Raw genomic sequence first — 21453 nt, forward strand, 5'->3', positions numbered from 1 at the left:
AGTGCAATTCGCTCAATCCGCGGCGTACGTAACATTATTTATATGTACATAGTACCGTTTTCCCATGCACCCTTTTTTTTGATCTTTCGATTTTCGATCTTTGCCTTCCGATATTTGCGTTTTCGGGCGTTTCACTTTCGAGACCGACTGAATGATTTATTATTTGTAAAGAGAAGCTGTTACTTCATTCAACACAATATGTTTCATGTCATATTATATGATTTCAAGATAATAGATTGCCGCGCCCTGTCGAATGACATCTCCCCAAACAGCACTACAACCGACCATACTCCTTACAGAAAATCAACATTTAAATGGATCTCAATTTGAAAAAGAGTTCAATTATATTCAACTATCAACATTAGGTAAATATTTGCATCAATTTGAAATGAAATGAGGTTTTAGAATGGTTCATTATTCAGTTTTGTTGGTGTACACTCGAGAGCCGAGTTGGATTGGTATCACTGTCTGTTTGGCAGGTGACCGTGCGTCTGTGTGCGAGTGCGAGTGCGTGTGTGAGGATCAGATCAGTCAGATCATCTCGAGATGCTGCTCCGGTTACTTCCGTCTGGTCTCCGGGTCTGCCGTCTCCGCACCGTATAAATCCAGGCTAGTGCTCGCCTTTACGCGTCGCACACTTTCGCATATTCGCAATACTATGTATAATTAGCAAATTGCTCAAATTATCTCGCATCGAACAACACAACTGACTTGCGATCATACTACAGACGTATGGTTAACACTATTTGCTCAAAACTATCTGTTAATATATGGCACTCCTTGAAAACCCACAGTTGTATCACCCATCAATTATATTTGTGTGATACTATCACGTATTAAAAATACAAAATATATGTTGCTAATACAAAAAAAAGATGGAAATTTAAATTCGCTCATTTTGACTCTCGACTTAGTTTGTAACATGATTATATATTTCCGATATTAGAGTGGTATTATATAGTTTTTCATAATTGGTTCGCAAATAAAAATAAATAAAAGTCTTCAAGTTAAATAAAAATCTACAAGAAATTTATTATATAATCGATCAATTGATTTTTTTTAAAATTAATAATAATATATCTATTGAAAACATAAATCATACAATATTGGAATTGGTTCCCTACATTTTCATTATAAACCTTTTGATATTAAATTTATCAGGGATGGCAAATAGGATTTGATCTGCATACAGTAGAACCTCGATTATCCAGTTTTTCGATAACAATATATGCAATAACCTGATTCATTGATTGTCTGTAATACAACCAATGGATCAGGGTATAATAAAATATTCAAATACTAGTATAATATTATAATATATGTTAACATATGATACTTATGATATTTTTCGTTTATATAAAAAGTATATATTCCCATTAGTATACATAAACATATATAGATTATAAATCATATTCAAATAGTGGTGATATAGTGGGTAGGATGATTTTGCCAATTTCATATGGTACCTTTCAACAGGAAATCAGATAAATTGGCAAACTCTGATAGAAAACGATCGACTTGGAGTCACAAATATTCTGACCAGCAGCACTGCAGAAATACTCAAAATACTTTATTTCAATCGAGGTCAATCCAGGGCTTGATTTAAGATTCTCGGTGGTTAGCATAACGCAACCGCCGAGCTATACTGCTGGCTATACAATACTTATGACAAATTCGAATCTCTCATAAAGTCAAAGTGCTTTAAAAGACTATGAGGAAGTCAACGATTTTATTTAGAAGAAGTATGCCAATCAGAAATCTGCAGAAGAATAAGAATGACGATGATTAATTTGATAAAGATATGAAAAACCGTTCTATAATGAGAAAAACGAAAATCCGTCTGGTGCGATTTCATGGAGTCGAGACATGGACGCTTAAAAGGAGAGAACGGGACATGTTTAGATGCCGTTGAAAGTTCCGCAAGATGTATGAACATCTCCATCCTCAAATTGGTGGCATTTTCAGAAAGACTCCACAATATGTAGAAAAACAATTCTTTCCTACTTTGGCTCCATTGCCAGGAAGAATGTGGAGAGTCTAGAGAAGCTGATAGTCACGGGAACATTATAGGGAAGTTGAGCTAGAGGACAATCTCCCATAAGATGGTCAGACCGCAAGACGCATTAAAATCTCCATCCTCAAATAGGTGGTAGTCTCAAAGAGACTCTCCACAATGTGAAGAAAATCGGTTCTTTCCTACTTTGGCTCTATTACCAGGAAGAATGTGGAGAGTCTAGAGAAGCTGGTAGTCACCGGAACATTATAGGGAAGCTGACCGAGAGGACAATCTCCCATAAGATGGTCAGACCGCAAGACGTATTAACATCTCCATCCTCAAAGAGCTGGTAGTCTCAAAGAGACTCCACAATGTAAAGAAAAGCGGTTCTTTCCTACTTTGGCTCTATTATCAGGAAGAATGTGGAGAGTTTAGAGAAGCTGGTAGTCACCGGAACATTATAAGGAAGTTGAGCGAGAGGACAATCTCCCATAAGATGGTCAGACCAAATTAAAGAACTGACGGGATCGTCCCTAAACGTTGCTTTCAACTTGGCACAGCACCGGGAGGAGTGGAGTTGGATCGTCCACCGGATTCCAGGTGACACAAATGACCACCACGCTCAGCATTGAGCAAACGAGAAAGAAGATAATTGAATCATATTGATTGAATATACATACATAGAGCATACGAAGAGCTACATACGTCTGGACAGTATTACTACACGGATGTGAGACGCGGACTCTGAAGAGCAAGATGATCAGCCTCATCGAAGCTTTTGAGATGTGGGTCTACGCTGAAGGCGTATGCTAAAGATTCCGTGGATCAAAAAGATATCAAACGAAGCTGTCCTCGGCATGATGGGGAGAGGCAGGGAACTTGTTTCTGTCATCAAGCGGAGAAAGATGAAGTACCTCGGACACATGATACGGGGTCCAAAATACGAATTTCTCCGTTTGATAACCATGGGGAAAATAGAAGGAAAAAAATGGATTGGCAGGAAAAGGTTATCTTGGCTTCGAAACATGCGCATGTGGACCGATATGAGCGCCGAAGAGTTGTTCCGAGCCGCTGAAGACCGATGCGGATATCTTCAAATAATCGACGAGGTGGTCGCCAACGTCCAGATCCGGACAAGGCATTAACAAGAAGAATATACATATGTATATTAAACAAATAATACCGATTTCGATGTATAATAACCGAATTCTAACTCGGCACACGTGAAATATGTAAATATCTAACTACATTATGTGCTAGTTTAAGCTGGCCAGTATTTTACATATAAAGCTTGAGAGAATAATGGAAGTTCGAGTATTCTTTACTTATTTCATACTGATAGTTTTACCATAGCATATTACTATAGCAATTTTAAAGAGTCGAGAGTTCAAAGTCTTCGTATGACGCGTCACACTCGCTCTTGGTATTTGCATGGCGAATCACAGGCAAATGACGTATTCAATGAATTAACATAGAAACGTAGTATGAAACATCAGAAGCATCGAATCATAACGTTTTTATTTAGATAAAATATAAAAAAAAGATAGTGAAGTATACGGTAAATGGTAGGGGAATGGCTCATTGACACCAATTAACCCATGTGCTAAAATGCATATCTGCTAAGTTCATAGATTGTTGATTTATAATAACAAGTTGTACAAATTTCGCTTGTTATCCTATTATTTATGTATTCTTTTTCTTTTGTGTGCTATAATTTTTTCTGCTTTTGCTTTTTTCCCTAGTTGGACCACAATGGTCCAAAACTACAAATATATAATTGTTTTTCATATCTTCTTCTTCTTCCTAGTTTGCTCGATACTGAGCATCATGGTTATTGATGTCGTCTGGAATTTGATATGGATGATCCGCCTCCACTCCTCAGTTCTGTGCCAAGTTGAAAGTCCGTTTAGGGACGATCCCGTCAGTTCTTTGATTTGGTCTGACCATGTCTTGGATGACCGTCCTCTCGTTCGCCTTCCGGTGACTACCAGTCTCTCCAGACTATCTACCTGGACATATGGCCAAAGTAGGAAAGAACCCCTTTTTTTCACATTGTGGAGAGTCTCTTTGAGACTACCAGCTCTTTGAGGATGGAGATGTCCATGGGATTCGCAGTCTCCAACACTACATTTCGAATGTCCCTTTCTCTCTTTTTCACGGTCCATGTCTCGACTCCATACATTGCAATGGGGAATACCAGAGATCGCATCAGACAGATTTTCGTTCTTCTCATAATAGAGCAGTTCTTCCATATTTTTTACAAGCCTCATATCAAGTTGCTTTTTATCAGACTGAGTATAGCCGTTTTCGCCATTCCTACTCTTCTGTGGATTTCCGATTGACATCCTCCTTCCCTTGAGAAAAAAAATATGAGGCCGACTTCCTCATAGTCTTTTAAAGCGTTAAAGAGTCAACAAATAGGATTTTTGTTTGTCTCTCGACCCAGGTGTCTACTCTCTAACTCTATTATATGAAGTAGCTCAGCCATTTCATCCTCATTGCTGGCCATTACTTCGTGTCATCCGTGAATTGTTATTCCACCTGCCCATCTGTCGAGTACTATTCTCATTATGTATTCTCCATATATATAAAAAAAAGATCAAGATACAGCAGGCATCCTTGTCGGACGCCTTTTTGGACTTGAAATTTTCCCAAAAGAAACTCATCTATTCTTACTGTTACCTTATTATTAGAGACGCGTATTTTGGTCATCTATTTTTGTCAATTTTAGCATTTTAATTTTGCATTTTAGCGTTTTAGGGCATTAAAAATGTTCAATTTTGGCATTTATTTTTATGAAGAGTTTAATTTTAAATAATAAAAAATTTCGATGAATTTTAATAAAATTTATGTACATACATATATACAATTTAAAGACAACATAACAGTTAAAAATTAATAGAAAAGTTCAAAAATGTTTTGGAATTAAAATTACAATGAAAAAAACATGAATATAAAAATACAAAGACAAAAAATATGAATATAAAAATATAATACCAATTAAAATTGATTAAAACTTAGCATGGAGCATATTTCTACAGATTCTTTTTTGAGATTCGTGCGACGATCGGTAACAATTATATTGTAATTACTAAAATACCTTTCAGCATCCACACTATTGACGGGACACCAAATATATTTTAGAGCTGCACAACCAAACTCTTCATATTTAATTTTTGTTGCCATCAATAATAGCAATATATCTGGCGGGGATTCACTTTTTATATTCTCTATTAATTGTCTAAAAACGTGCTGATATCCTTCCAAACATTTATTTCTACTGTAAACTGCAAGCTCTGTTTTATCCCCTCAATTTCTTCACATAATAAATGGGCAAAAGAATAAGAAGACCCTTCTAAATTGTCTATTAATTTTATAAATTTTATGCAAATTTCACTTTTGTTTGTTATTTTTAGCATCTATTCGCATATTTTACGAATTTAGCATCTATTAGCATCTATTCCGAATTTTAGCATCAATTAAGCATTAATAGCAAAATGCCCAAAATACGTGTCTCTACTTATTATGTATATATTTTCATATAAAACCAATTTATTTTTGCAGAATGATTCGCAAGACTTTTGTAAAAGATGGGGGTGGTGATTTGGTCATCAGCGTTTGGATGTGCTTGATGATCGTGACATGTGCCGCCGTCACGTCACCATGTGATAAATCTCGACGAATATTTACAGAATCGTCTGGAATCATCACCGATGGCCCCCAAGGATCGAATTATACACAGGTTTTACATGCATTTTTAATAATGGTTTGTTCTTTGTACGAATTTGTGTCTTTTATTGATTATTTTTTTCTGTTTTAGGATTCGCACTGTGAATGGTTGATTAAAGCTCAAAATGACAGTCAATTTATTACGCTCAAATTTCAAAGTATGGGCACGGAGTGCTCATATGATTATGTGTTCGTTTACGATGGAAACTCTTTCCAAGCACCTCTGCTAGGTAGTTTTAGCGGTAAAACTGAACCGCAACAAATCATAGCCAGTAGTGGATATGTACGTGTAAATATGATAGGATTCATACACTTTTAGGGGCATATTTATCAATGGATACAATTTTCAGATGCTCATCTTACTCTACAGCGATACGAATTATGTTCTGGATGGATTTCGGGCTGAGTTTTTTGTTTATAATTGTCCTAATAATTGTTCGGAGAAAGGTTTGTGTACGTCGCATGTTTGTAATTGTGAAGGCAATTGGGGTGGAGACGACTGTAGCATTGAATTATGTCCTCAAAATTGCTCAAGACATGGTATTTGTCGTGAAAAACAATGCTACTGTGATGATGGGTACATACATTCTATATATTTAGAAAAAAATTACAGTAAAATATTAGAATACATATCATTTCGATTTGAATAGGTATTCCGGTATGGCTTGTACTTTGGATGTTTCCGACTTCAGCGGTAATAAATGGCATTGGTTATCAAATTCAAAAGGTGGATTATTACCCAGAGCTGCTCACACTGCTGTGTATATCAACTATACAGATTCCATTTACGTATATGGCGGTTATAATCTGAATGAAGTTTTAGGCTCTCTTCAAGTTTACAAGTAATATAAATTTATATGAAATGATCAATTTGTATAAATCGCACTTTAATTAAATTTCTCTTCAATTTTAGAATGAACACAAGTCAATGGGAAGATGTTTTTGAGGAAGATTCTTTTCTTGATTCCGATCAGGCTATTTTCAGAGAAGTCGTTAAGCCGGTAAAAATCAATCCGAATAAATAAATTTAAAAAAAAACATGAAATGTATATTTTATTAAATGATAATCTAATTATTTCAGGATAATTCATCAGCTTGGGAATTGAAAACGGATCCATTTTTTAAACACATTTCTTCTTTCGCCCTCTTGTCTCTGGCCCATGCTAACATATCTTCCGACAAATTTTCGAACATTATGAATGAAGATGTAAAAATGGATATCCACTCTAACGGCAATCTCAATGACAACTTTGACACATATTTAAATGATACTTTCAAAGAACAGGTGAAGCCGTCTGCTCGGTACGGACATGCTGCTTGTCAGATTGCAACCGGGTTCGCCATCTACGGTGGGAAGTTAGCCAATGGAAATCTATCGTCTGATCTTTGGTATTATGATGTGTTTGTTAAAGCATGGTCCTTACGAGCGCGAAATTCCAACTTTTCACCACCAGCGTTGACACGACACACGCTGACAGCGGTAAACGATGAGATTTATCTATTCGGAGGCAGTACAAGTGATGGTGAATTTTCGTCAAGGTATATAGAGTACGAATATGTAAAGTTCATATTATTACTGAATTGATTTATAATATAAAAAAAATTTTTTAGAATGTTTCGTATAAAACTTAATGCTAATTCTACTGAAGTGTGGGAGGAAGTATACGCTAGAGGTGGAAAAGAATTAGATGTTAGAGTTGTTGCTCATAGTGCAGTTTATCATTCCTTCTCACATTCCATTTTAATTTACGGGGGAGTTGTTGCTGGTGTAGCTAGGTAGTATTTTTCATTTCATTTCCAAACCATATACATTTATCGATATGTATTTCAATATAATACATGTAATAATTTTTTTCAGATTCTCAAAATTATCTGATAGAATGTTTGCTTTTGATATTGATAGCAAATATTGGAGTGAGCTTCACTATCCTCGAGCTCATCTAAGAGACACTTATGTTCCTAGAGAGCGGGCATTCCATACTTCAACTATTATAGGTAAACACTTGAGTTTGTATATTGAGTATTTACCTTCTTATCTGAATAGTAATTGAAGTACAAAATTTATTTATAATTTATAATTCTCTCCTCATGTCTGAGGGTCGTGACATTCCCGTCTTCTAACTTCCATAATGCGGTCGGTCCTTCAGCCCTCTCGACATCCCGCAGCTTGCAGTGATTCCACTACCGTTATCCCAGCGGCAACCTTGACCTGGTCACTCCATCTTGTTGGGGAATCGTCCTCTTCCTGTGCTTCCCTCAACGCTTCCTAGAATGTCAAAAGAACTGGAAAATACGCCTAAGATAAATGGATGATAGCCTATCGCTAACCTCAGCTCTTGCAGAATGGAGACATTGGTTCTTCTTACTGTCCAAGGGATTCTAAGCATCCGTCTCCAACACAACATCTCAATAGCATATATTCTCTGCCTTTCTCGAGCTCGCACCGTCCATATCTCCACTCCGTATAAAAATACGAGGAAGACCAAAGCTTGGGCCAGACTCATTTTCGTAGATATGACTTTCCCGTAGTCGTGACTTCCCCGTCTTCTAACTTCCATAATGCGGTCTGTCATGGTCCTTCAGCCCTCTCCACATCCCGCAGCTCACAGTGACTCGACTACCGTTATCCCAGTGGCAACCTTGACCTGGTCACTCCATCTTGTTGAGGAATCGTCCTCTTCCTCTGCTTCCCTCAACGCTTCCTAGAATGACCAATTTTCCAGGCTGTCCTGGTCTCGCCTCGCGATGTGTCATAAGAACTGGAGAATACGCCTAAGATAAATGGATGATAGCCTATCGCTAACCTCAGCTCTTGCAAGATGGAGACATTGGTTCTTCTTATTGTCCAGGGGATTCTAAGCATCCGTATCCAACACAACATCTCAATAGCATCTATTCTCTGCCTTTCTCGAGCTCGCACTGTCCATGTCTCCACTCCGTATAAAAATACGAGGAAGACCAAAGCTTGGGCCAGACTCATTTTGTGATCCCTCAGTCTTTCCAAATTTTTCTCAGTTTCGACATTGAGCTTTTCGCCATGCCGATCAGCCTTTTTATTTAAGTCTCACACCCTCCGTTATTCGATAGCGTTTATCCGAGATAAATTAACTCATATACAACTTTGAGATCAGATAGAGTATCCATCCTCAGGAGTTGCCCATATCGAACCACTATCACAATCTTTGTTTTCGCTCTATTCATCTCAAGTCGTCTGCTTTCGTGTTGCAGATTTCCGCAATTTCCTCTTCGGAGTTGGCTATGAGAGTGGTGTTATCGGTAAACGGATTATTTCGCACATTTTGATAGCGCACACGATAATCGTTGCCATGAAAATGGCAAACTATCATACTCGAATTCTCGTTAGTATGATAGTTTGCGTGCGTAACTCGCGATGAATGGAATTTTTGAGTTCCGACGTTCCGCGATTTTTAGTGACGTGCGCGTGATTGCTTTGTGCGGAATAATCACCGAACCAGTGTTATCGGCGTATCTGAGATTGAATATGCTTTTACCCCTCCCTTCCCAGTCATCAAACTTCCCTTCTCATGATGTACACCCCATAAATATTGGAACAGCATGAGAAACCCTCGTGAACTTGAAGTTTTGAAGTTAACAGCTTGTTTACCCTTACTGACGCAGAATTATCCCAATATAGGCTTTTTATCAGATTTACTAAATTTACATATCTAATAAGATGAAATCTGACTTTTTAGGTAATTATTTGATTGTATTCGGTGGGTATTCTCATCGGCACAATAAAGAAGAGATCTGTTACGACAACCAAATGTACATGTATCATTTGGGTTGTCATTCTTGGATTAGTAGTGACGTATTAGGTGATACTGGAGGTAGTTATGGCTACCCAAAAACTCAAGGAGTGTTTGCTCATGCAGCTGCAATACGTCTACCGTCTACTTTATTCATCATTGGAGGATATCACGGAAATGTAAATAGTAAGTAAAGTAAATTAAAGCAGCATCGGAGTTATAAAATGGATTTTTTTTTAACTAACCAATTTATTTTTCAGGTGATTTATTAGCATTTATAGTTCCTGGGTGGTTGAGTGGAATAAATTCGGTTGAATCTGAAACGGCTTGCCCTCATCACAAGTCGTACGCGGCATGTCTTGCCGATCCGGAATGCGGATGGTGCTCTGCTGATGAAGTATGATAGTTTTGTGTGTCGTCAGACTCGAATATGTGTTTGCATAATTTCTTACTTATCTTTTATTTTACTACAGATTTGTTACGGGAGAACCGTCGGCTCAAATTGCACAACGAATTTACAATCTGTTAGGTGTGGTGGGATTTGTCCAGCTTTGGGAGATTGTCATGCTTGTTTAACTCACGGTGCACCGATTGATAATTCCGGTAAACAAAACCGGCAACCGCTACCTTCCGTTAGTACGAAACTTGGACTTCATCAGTGTACTTGGTGTGTACAAAATGCAAGATGTCACCATAAAGATGGTACTGCTATTTTTTTTTTATTAGATTAGAGTGATATGTATATTTTTAAATGTTCATAAATTATTATTTTATTTTAATATATGTAGATAACTATGGAGTTTGTGGTGAAGATACACCTTCTCAATCGCCTGGATGGTGGGGTGCTACCGGAACAGAAATTTCTCATCCTTCAGAATGTCGTGTATTAGATAAAAGACCAGGTTTTACATTCATTAAATACCAACACCCGGTCAATTGGAGCTATCCTGATCAAGTGGCAATCATAAATGCAACGACTATTGATTTCAACACTTCGGGAAATCCAAATAGAGATCAAATGGAAGGCGAAATGGTAGCTCAGTTGAAAGGTTTTCTTCACACTCCCGCTAGTTGGGTAGACACGGGAGAAATGTTACAAGTTTGTGTTGGATATTCTCGAGCCGAGCTTACTTTGGAAAACAATCACGTTGCTGTTAATCTATCTGCATTTGAATTTTCTATGTGTAAAGTAGCAAATTGGCCATCTTTAGGATCAGGAAAATTGCCAGTTGACTTCCGCGCTCATAAAATCTTTACTTCCTCCTTTAATCCCCATCAACAAAGCAAAATGGAATTATTGCACAACAAAAGCAACGAAAATCCTAAAGTGAGTGCTATTTATTGTACAATGTACGACGCTTTTATCAAGTTTTAATTTATATTTTGTTTATTTTACAGGTGTTCACATTCGAATATCTAGAACCATTTTCTAATGGAACTTGTAGCCAGTATGATAACTGCTTATACTGCTTAACAGATTCGTCCTGCGGTTGGTGCGAATTGACAAATAAATGCATATCTCGTTCAGAAAATGAAATCCAAAAGTGTTCTTCTAATGGTGATTGGCGATACTTCACTCTTCAGCCGTCATCGTGTCCTAACTGTTCTAATTATATCAGTTGTTCTCGCTGTTTGTCTAATGCTGGCTGCGAGTGGTGGGCAGAAGACGCTCGTTGCATACGCAAAGGAAGAGTGCTCGAAGCTGTAAAATCGTTGAACCAATGTCCAGAGCCGTGTCACTTACGGATGAATTGCTCCACATGTCTAGACGAACGTGGCCGTTGTGTATGGTGTGAAGCTACCCAGCAATGTTTCAGCTTCAGCGTTTATACCAGTGAATATCAATTCGGTCTTTGTAGAGAATGGCTCGATAGAACAATATCAACTAATCCGACTAGTCCATCAGATACGTCTGTCCGTCGTTCTGACCAATGTAAATCGTGTACTCAATACTATAATTGCAGCTCGTGCTTAAAATCGCTGAGTTGTGGCTGGTGCTATTCTCAAGAGAATCCAATGAAAGGATCGTGCATTCAAGGAGATTTTGGTAAACCGCTCATTAGTTGTGGAACCTTGTTAAACATGTCCTCGGACGAAATTCAGTGGGCGTATGCTCAATGTCCCGATGTTGACGAATGCGGTTTAGGTCTTCACGATTGCCATAAGAACGCAATATGTGCCAACACTCATGGCTCGTACACGTGTAAATGCTTCAGAGGCTTTAACGGCGATGGTAAATCTTCCTGTACGAAGACATGCTATAACAATTGCGTGCACGGGTTTTGCAACGGTGCACCTGATTATACGTGCCAATGTGATTTGGGCTGGACTGGTGTGGATTGTGCTAGCAATTGCGGCTGCAACAATCATTCCACTTGCACTACCGGTATTGGTATTTGCGACAGTTGCCAAGACCTGACCGAAGGAACGCTCTGCGAAAAATGTAAAGTGGGTAGCTACGGGAATGCAACGTTGAGTCGGGGATGCCGCAGTTGCGAATGCAACGGACACGGTGATGTACACTTGGGAATATGCGATGCACACACGGGCGAATGCTATTGCAAAGACAATACAATAGGACCCAACTGTGAAAAGTGCAGTAATAACTATTACGGCGATCCACGGAAACATGGCTTGTGCTATTTCAAATGCGAAGCACGCGGTATTCTCGAAGGCAGGGACGAACGAGGAATCGGTTCTCACGTTACTAACACTCTGCCGTGGAGCGGACCACCTACTAAAGAATGCTTATGGATAATATCGCCTGGAAATGTGACAAGTAATGGATTGATTCAGTTGACTATCGATCAAGCCCAAATGAATGTATCATGTAGTGATAATGCTATTTATGTCTATGATGGATTTCCTGTTTTGGGAAGTGCCCAGCAAAGTCAGCTGATAGGTGTATTTTGCAGCGAGGCATCTCCACAGATGGTGGAAGCAAAATCTGGATATTTGACAGTACATTACCGACAGGGACCTCCAGGTCAAGGCTTTGAAGCAACTTATAAAATTTTCAGCTGCGAAAGTAATTGCTCGCCGCCTCGTGTTTGCAAGAAAAACTATTGCGTTTGTCCTGACAGGTATGCTGGTTTGAATTGTGAAAAGCAACTATGTCCCAATAACTGCAGTAGCATTTTTAAACAGGGTATATGCGATAAAGGCTACGGCAGGTGTCTGTGTGCTGTCGGATGGGGTGGTTCAGACTGTTCGGTAAAATTGCAACCGCATCAATTGGTCTTCACGGAATTGTTCAACTCTCGACATTTGGTCGATACTTTAGATCATCTGCGGAATACCTTACCACGTTTCGGGCATTCGTTAGTTGCCGACAAACGAGGCTCTTTGTGGATGTTTGGAGGCTATTCTTTACCCCACGGACCTCTTAATGACATAAGATTGTTCGACACACGGAATAATACTTGGATGCAAGTAACTGTAGAACCCACGCCAGATGCAAAAATGCCCAAAAAGAGATATTTTCATGCGTCTGAAATAATACACGTTCGTCAATTGATTTATATATATGGTGGTTTAAGCCTGCAAGCTACTGATATTGAAAACAAAACATTGGGAGACTTTTGGCAGTTCGGTTTGAAGGATCAACGTTGGATTATGATATCGAAAGATATGCAGCCACCACCTCTGGCCGGACATTCTTTAACGTTGCAAAAAAATCAAGATTCTGAAAGTCTCGTTTTGATCGGAGGATTTTCATTAGAAAACGGATTCTTGTCTGATGTTTGGGAATACGATTTAGAGAAGAATAAATGGGAAATAGTCAAAACTCAAGGAGTCATACCTGTCGGAATATGTGGCCACAGTACCGTATATCATTATCATACGCACAGCCTTTACGTTTTCGGCGGCTATTTATACTCTCCAAATGGTACTTTTGTTTCGAACAAGCTGTTCGTATTGAATTATCAAACGCTAACTTGGAGCGAACTGCCTACCTTTCCGGAGCTGAACGATCCACATAGTAATCTACCACGTGCAAGATTTCTACATTCTGCTGTCACAACGGAAGAATATATGATTGTCTTCGGCGGTCACACACATCCTCACAATGGCTCAGATCTACTATCGGCATACGTCTATAGTTGCAACCAGTGGATAAGCCTCGTCAATGGTCAGTACCAGTACCTAAATAATATAACATCCATGTGTTGAATATAATATTGTAATATAACCAGCAGCATAGATGAATGCTTTCAATTTTGTGGTCACTGGTTCGATCCCTGGCTGTGTTGCTGGCCATACCTTGGATATGTCACTCCAAGGTAGTTCGCTTTCTATCAGAGTTTGCTGATTTATCTGATTTCATTGAAACGGTCTCAACAAATTAGCAACCCTGTTCTATTTCTCGCAACATTTGAGTTTACAGTATCTCGAATTCGCTGTTTTATATAATGCTTCAAATTTCGACAAATTATCATTACTGTAATTTAATTTAATTTATTAAGTATTAATTTGAAACTGAAGCATTCACTTATCGAAACACATCGAGAAACGGGAACGGGAATTGCTTGCGTTATTGTGGCATTACAACGCATGCCGGGTTCAGTTAGTTACTCTATAAATTTTTCATCGATGTTTGTGATTGGCCAGGAAAGCCAATCTTTGGTGTTTACTTGCTAGGCCTTACTGGTATATATATTTATTTATTTATACAGGTATACAACCATTTTTATAAACATGACATCTATTGTCAACATTGTATAAGTATTATTCAAGGCCAATTACAAAACATTGATCATCATAGAGACATCAATGGACAAATTTTTGCAGCATTTTTAAATATATTAAAAAATAGGGCGGGTGATAGGTTTCGGCCGTTTGCCGACCTACGGAAACTTAGTTGATTTTTGAAGAGGATCTTTATTGCCCGATTAATACTGGTGCTATTGTATGTATGGCGAAGTAGGTAACTGCTTTGGCGGAGTGAACCAGGTCGAGCTCCAGAAGCTCACTGGCATCTCAGGACGATGCACTGGTTTATATAGTCGTTGATTGTGTTAAGCTTAGTTCAGCTGGTGAGATCACGTTCTGGAAGATTCCTACGGGGTCAAGGTCTTCCTTTGTGTGCTGGATTTGGTGCGTAGTTGATGGTGAGCTCATCGGCTCCGGGGGGAGGGGGGGGGGGTTCCTATGTACTCGTGTATCTGGAGCGAGTTTATGATGTCTTTGCCCTAGTTCGAAAGAAGGTATTTCGACGAAAGTTGACTACGTGTTCGAACGGGATGCGATGATGTCATTTGTACAGCTCGAGTTAGATGAGGGAAATAGGTTATATCATCAACCTAGTTTCGTAGTAGTACAATTTGTGCTATATTCCCACACAAATTATGCTATATTCCTACAAAGGGAAAGAACAAAGAATAAAATTGTAAGAAAATACGGAACAAGATATAGTACAAGTTGTGCTATATTGCTGCAAACTCAAATTTTGTGAGAAATAGGACAGGATTGCCATTTTGTGGAACTATTTCCAATGAAATTAGATAAATTGACAAATTCTGAATGGAAACGATCGACCTTGAAGTCATATATCTAAGGTATGGACATCGACACAGCCAGGGATAGAACCCGTGACTTAACTATCGAAAGCATTAGACGCTAACCACTGATATATATATATATAAATAAAATATATCTAAATATTAATTCGTTGATTTCAGACGTGGAGATAGTCGGTGAACTTCCACCGTCTACGTATGCTCATGCGATGACTTTGGACGCTGACAGTGGAGTATTGTACGTCGTCGGAGGCTGGGACGGTGGTGCTCAATGTCAGGTGACTAGAATAGCCCTGCCGCTTGATTTGTGTCGCTTGTGGAGTGGCGGGAAGCATATTTGCCGTCATCACATGGGATGTAGCTATTGTACTGTACATCCGATCGGCGCTACGAATTCTACATACTGCTACTCTCATGGTAAATCGGACATGTGCGATGGACACAACGGAACATTGATCACGAATAATGGCGCATCTTGTGATGCTGCTTTGATTGCGAAACGATCTTGTATTAACTTTACGACGTGCGGAGCTTGCTTGGCTTCGTGGCCTGCCCATCTGGAAAATACTACAATATGTCAATGGTGTGAAAATTGTCAATCGGGTACGTTTGATTTTATCATGCATCTATTTTATGGATAGAACTACTTCCACTTCCTACAGAAGTGATCAAGGTTTTACTTGTTTCTATAGGGAAATGTATACCATACGGTGAAGAATGTCCTAAAAGTGTGTCGAGCTGTGATACGGCGGTTTTGAAATTAGATAGCGTTGAAACGTGTCCGAGAGAATGTGCTGCATCTGATTGTATAAAATGTCCTCACAGTCGGTGCATATGGACAAGAGATGCTGATATTATCGGTACCGATACGGGTAAGATTTTAATTTTACAATAACATTTTTCTGTGTGCAAAAAGAACTTCACTTTTGAAAAAATATTAAGCAAATTACTGCGCATACGCATTTTATTGGGTTTCAATTTCGAAATGAATTAGTCAACTCTGATATCATATTTAATATAATGGCTGCATCTATTTGGATCCTTGGTTCATAAGAATTATTGTTGTTTCGTAGTCCAAAACTATTATTATATATGTACATGTAGGTTCAGGATGCAAAGGATTCCAAATGATACTTGTGGATTTGGTCAAACGGTGTTTATTGATACGTCTGAACGTCGGGCAAGCCTTACGACAAGTGCTTCCACTCACACTTAAGAGGGCTGTATACCCGAAACCTTAATTTTGTTGCCATTCCTTTCTTCGATATATATATATATATATATTGAGTGAATGCGACAGTTGCGCTTCGACCAGATAATACGTATTTTAAATCGACAAAATCGAGGTTTCGTATTCTCTAGTTTTCTCCTCCGAAACTGGACCAATTGAAAAAAAAAAATCATCGGTATGAGAAAGATATTTTCTATGTTTGTGTGCTCGCATTTTTTTTTTTAAATCAACAGTTAAATAAGTGGGTGTAAATTATAGTGAGGCGATTTTCTAGATGTTTGGCGGCTCCTAGCTCCTATAAAAAATAACTAATCAAAAAAATAAAACCACAGAAACATGCCCTATGGTGGATATCCATAGCATATTAAAAAATAATTTCTCTAGTGCCATAATTGAAGAAGGGAGAAGTGTAATACGTTTGTATGGACAAGGCGCTGGTGTCCAGCCCTCTTAATACAAAAAATGTGAATATAAAAATATAGTACCAATTAAAATTTATTAAAACTCAACATGGAGGATATTTCTACAGATTCTTTTTTGAGATTCGTGCGACGATCGGTAACAATTATATTGTATTTACTAAAATACCTTTCAGCATCCACACTATTGACGGGACACCAAATAGAATTTAGAGCTGCACAACCAAACTCTTCATATTTAATTTTTGTTGCCATCAATAATAGCAATATATCCGGCGTGGATTCACTTTTTACATTCTCTATTAATTGTCTAAAAAAGTGCTGATATCCTTCCAAACATTGAGCCTCTGTTAATACATTAAACAATGGCAGGTTTCTAAAAAACAAAACTGTTTCTTTAACATTAATATTAGACTTTGTACCTGCCACAGATGGATTGAATAGTTTACTCAATATTTGGAGGAATAGATTTGTCTCATTTAGTCTTGAGTGCGAGTCTAGTTTTAAGACGCTTTTTTGAGCAGCCTTTTGGATACACAGCTCCAACTGTCTTCTTTTGTTTACAGTAGTAGACAAAAGCAGATGCTTGGTATCGACAGGAAAAACACCGTCTATGGTAAACTGCAAGCTTTGTTTTATCCCCTCAATTTCTTCACATTATAAATGGGCAAAGGGATAAAAAGACCCTTCTAAATTGTCTATTAATTTTATGCAAATTTCAATTTTGTTTGTTATTTTAGCATCTATTCGCATATTTTACGAATTTAGCATCTATTAGCATCTATTCCGAATTTTAGCATTAATAGCAAAATGCCCAAAATACGTGTCTCTAGTCATAACCCATGCTATGATATTTCATCAGGCTTATCACTATATACAAAAGTGAAGTTCTTTTTGGTCTACCCTGTTATATTTATATTTCACATGTTCAAAATCTTTTTTCAACATTTAGGTGAATTCAATAAGCATGTGCCGGATAGTGTATACAATTGGAAGTGTATATCAAAAGTCAACCTTCGACAAGAGAGCATGAAAATCAAAGACTTGGACAGTTGTCCTAAAAAATGTCATATATATCGAGATTGCCAATCGTGTTTGAAAGCAAAGGGTGCCGAAGGTGGTTCACATGAATGCCATTGGGCTACTCATTTAAATCAGTGTCTCTCTCCGTCGTATCAACCATTCTATTGCGCCGGAGGAGTATGCGGTCTCGTCATCCAGCCGAAGCAAATGGGACAATGTCCATCTCCTTGCTTTAATTTCACCCAGTGCGATGAATGTCTCCGACACGCACACTGCGGCTGGTGTGGAAACGACGATGAAAACGGCAAAGGACTATGCACAGAGGGCTCTCTAAACAGTCCCTTGAACTCGAATTGCGAAGAGCTATTTTCCAAAGTATATGACGACACTGATGATAAAACGAGTCAATCGATCAAATGGTATTTCTTCCAATGTCCGCCTGAAAACGAGTGCGAAAATGGTCATCACAGATGCGATTCACTATCGGAGCACTGTCGGGACTTATTCAGCGGGTACGAATGCGTCTGCGGGCCTGGATACCGTGCTGCGGGAGGGTCTTGTGTTCCCGTATGCACCCAAGGATGCGTCAGAGGAGCTTGCGTGAGACCCAACGTTTGCAATTGTGATTTCGGATACGTCGGTGCCAATTGCAGCATCCAATGCCAATGCAACGGCCATGCTAACTGTGAAGGTCCCGACAAGTTGAATCAATGTCTCGAATGTCACAACAACACAATGGTAAGCGGCGATTGCTCTTAAAAATGTCGAATACAAATACGAGCAGTTGCTTTTCAATATTGTATGCAATTTCAGGGCTCTCAGTGTGAGAAATGTAAGGCTCTTTTTGTCGGAGATCCGACTAACAACGGCCAGTGTGTGCCGTGTTCAGTCTATTGTAATGGTCATAGCAATATATGCTTAGGCGAATCTGTTAATATGCATTCGTTCAATCTGGCGCACATCCAAGATTATTTAACAGAAGGACCCGTGTCTAAAGCGAAATGTCTGATGTGCGCTAATAACACCGACGGATTGAAGTGCGACAAGTGCAATTCTGGATATTTTAGGGGCTCGGAAGACTATCGAATGCCATGTCGTCCGTATGTATGAATAACTTCATATCGCTCACCGTCGGAGCAATTCAATACCATGTTTTATTTTTCTTTCGTGTTATAGGTGCGAATGTCACGGGCATGGTGACGTTTGTGATCCGATAACCGGAGAAAAATGCAATTGTGGAAATAATACCGAGAGCGATATAACATGCCAAACATCCAGTTTGAGTAAAAATTCCGCTCAGGAGTGCTGGAGGTATCAATGTGTCAAATGCAAAGATTCTTACATGGGCGACCCGAAAAACGGTCATCAATGCTACAAAATGATGACCGCTGAAAACAGAATGTGCTTTGATGCGAGACTTCTTGGTAATATTATATTTGAATACATAGTTCATGAAGTGACTAACCGTTTACAGCATTTGGCAGTTTCGAAATTGATATTTAGTATATTCTAAGCAAGCAATCAACCGCATTGATTTGGTATAGTGCCAAATATCAAGTAAATTTATAAATGATTCCGGTTTGCAATATAATGTCACTTGATTGCTACTATTTGAAATGCCAGTGCAGCTTCCGATCGAGATATACCAAATGCCTTGAACTGACAGTACATCATGTATATATTATCCTATAATAGTGTTAATATAACACGGCCGAGCTTCAACCATTAATTTGTTAAGTATTGTTGTTGCATATATTGAAAATAAATGATTACAATCAATAGTTGTGGGATTTAAGTATATTTTATGTCAGTTTGAAATAGGCCAATAAGATAATAAATAGATAATATATGTACGTGGCGAACACTATCCTATAATATACATATGTATGTATGTAAATATATACTATTAATATATTATTTCTCTTATTCATGTGTTTGTCTATCTTCTTCCAGATGAGTGTAAAGGAAAACCCAAATTACTAAACCCTGGACAGACAGTCTTCTTCGTTGTTATTCCCAGATTTATGAACGTTGACATTCGAATTATTGTGGATGTCACACAGGGAGCGTTAGATATATTTATGAGTCCGAATGATAGTTCTTTCGTTGTTTCTGTAAACAGCACTACAGGAGATCACTCCATCGATTTAGATCCATCATTTCTACTCCACGAGCCCGTCCACGTCGCCGACATATTTCTCAGCAACACTTCGGATCAAACCTACAAGTCGAAATCATTCGACGGATTGACTGAATACACCCTAATTAAATACCATGCAGATAATCTCAACACTTACATCACCGTTGATAAGAAGAACTCGCTGCTGTGGGTTCAAGGCCTTCGAAACCGAATGGTTTTAACCCTGCCACATCTCGTACACGATTTGGGATATACCAAGTTTTATTTGATTATCAAAGCGATGAATAGCGACAACAGTTCAAGCAGGGCTGGAAAGGGTGTGGTGTTCTTCAGGCAGGATCAATTGCATATTGATTTGTTCGTCTTCTTCTCTGTATTCTTTTCGTGCTTCTTCTTGTTTCTGGCCGCTTGTGTCGTGGGGTGGAAAGTCAAACAAGCCACTGACGTGCGACGAGCTAGAAGAAGACACGTGGTAGAAATGCTACATATGGCAAAAAGACCGTTCGCAACTGTTACTTTGCTTCTGGGACAACATTCCCCGTACACCCAACGTCGCAAAACGAGATCCAAGCAAGTGATTGCTGCTAACGATGTCCTTCCCATTGCTGTCGAGCCTACGGAAGATGGTTTGGCAGCTGTGACATCGGTCTTTGTGAAACTACCCGGTGGTAGAACAGCCCCGACACGCTTGGCCCTCGCATCATCTCTAGTCTTACTGGCACGACAGTTACCATCATCAGGAAGAACGTTTTTGAGAAGAAGAAGTGTGCACAATATACCCGTTGCACCTTCGTAATTTTAATTATATAAAAAGTTACCATTACTGTTAATTGTTTGCATGTATGTACATTCCATGACTACTTATACAATTAGGGAATTCCAGTGAATGTTTTAAAATTCCTGCAGATGTTATTAAGCAGCGTTCGTTATGAAAGCTCCTTTTAAGTAGCAAATAATTGCATGATGATTCTGAAAAGTCATTAATTTATGTATGTTGTAAGCTAAGAACCAAATTTAAAAAAAAATTGGAATCTATTTTTAAGTCCTCAACAGGCATCTCATATGAATAAATTATGTTTATTTTTAAGACTATGTATGTATGTATGTATATCTAACCAACTGACAGTATTTGATATTATGAGCAATTTTAAGGGGTTGTGTTTTAATTGCAATGAGAATCTTTATGAAGCGCTCAAAAATTACCGAGTACAATTGTTATAAGAAATACGGTTTCTGTTCTACCTGAATTTCATCTCGATTATAATATAAATATATATATATATATATATATATATATATATATATATATATATATATATATATATATATATATATGTATATTAATATAATTGTAAATTATTTTATTATTAATATAAAATGTTATATTTGTTTTCTTTATATTATTTGTATAAAAAAATTAAGATTTATGTAAGCCTGTGATGGCCACCTATATGAAATTAATAAGCAAAATATTGTTGATAGTTGATGTATATATTTATGTAAATTAAGTAAAATGTGCAGTATTATTCATTGTTTTGTGTTTAATATTTTTTTATAGTATCAAATTTATATTCATTTACAAAATACATATGTGTAATAAAGAAAATTTAAATAATACTGTTGTTTTCG

The 21453-nt window shown here is 38.1% G+C and overlaps 1 protein-coding gene across 1 annotated transcript; it reads left to right on the top strand.

Moving 5' to 3' along the window:
* Positions 1 to 495: 495 nt before the first annotated feature.
* Megf8 (multiple EGF like domains 8) lies at positions 496 to 20840 on the top strand. Its single transcript, XM_077429938.1, has 20 exons — positions 496 to 609; positions 5561 to 5738; positions 5817 to 6008; positions 6076 to 6302; positions 6376 to 6567; positions 6639 to 6726; positions 6807 to 7264; positions 7337 to 7501; positions 7584 to 7720; positions 9439 to 9678; positions 9753 to 9889; positions 9966 to 10194; positions 10281 to 10819; positions 10891 to 13624; positions 15174 to 15614; positions 15704 to 15883; positions 17614 to 18422; positions 18498 to 18784; positions 18861 to 19108; positions 19638 to 20840. The coding sequence occupies exons 2-20, from the start codon at positions 5562 to 5564 to the stop codon at positions 20618 to 20620; spliced, it is 8463 nt and encodes a 2820-aa protein (XP_077286064.1). The 5' UTR covers positions 496 to 609; position 5561; the 3' UTR covers positions 20621 to 20840.
* The last annotated feature ends 613 nt before the right edge of the window (positions 20841 to 21453 follow it).

This window comes from Arctopsyche grandis, chromosome 4 (genome assembly GCF_051622035.1).
Source record: "Arctopsyche grandis isolate Sample6627 chromosome 4, ASM5162203v2, whole genome shotgun sequence".
Taxonomy (NCBI): Eukaryota; Metazoa; Arthropoda; class Insecta; order Trichoptera; family Hydropsychidae; genus Arctopsyche; species Arctopsyche grandis.

Excerpts from the sequence above, each read along its gene's own strand:
- Megf8 (XM_077429938.1), top strand. The coding sequence starts at position 5,562 with ATGATTCGCAAGACTTTTGTAAAAGATGGGGGTGGTGATTTGGTCATC. Across the intron at positions 5,739-5,816 it reads AAGGATCGAATTATACACAG|GATTCGCACTGTGAATGGTT; the intron begins GTTTTACATGCA and ends TTTCTGTTTTAG. Across the intron at positions 10,195-10,280 it reads AAGATGTCACCATAAAGATG|ATAACTATGGAGTTTGTGGT; the intron begins GTACTGCTATTT and ends TAATATATGTAG.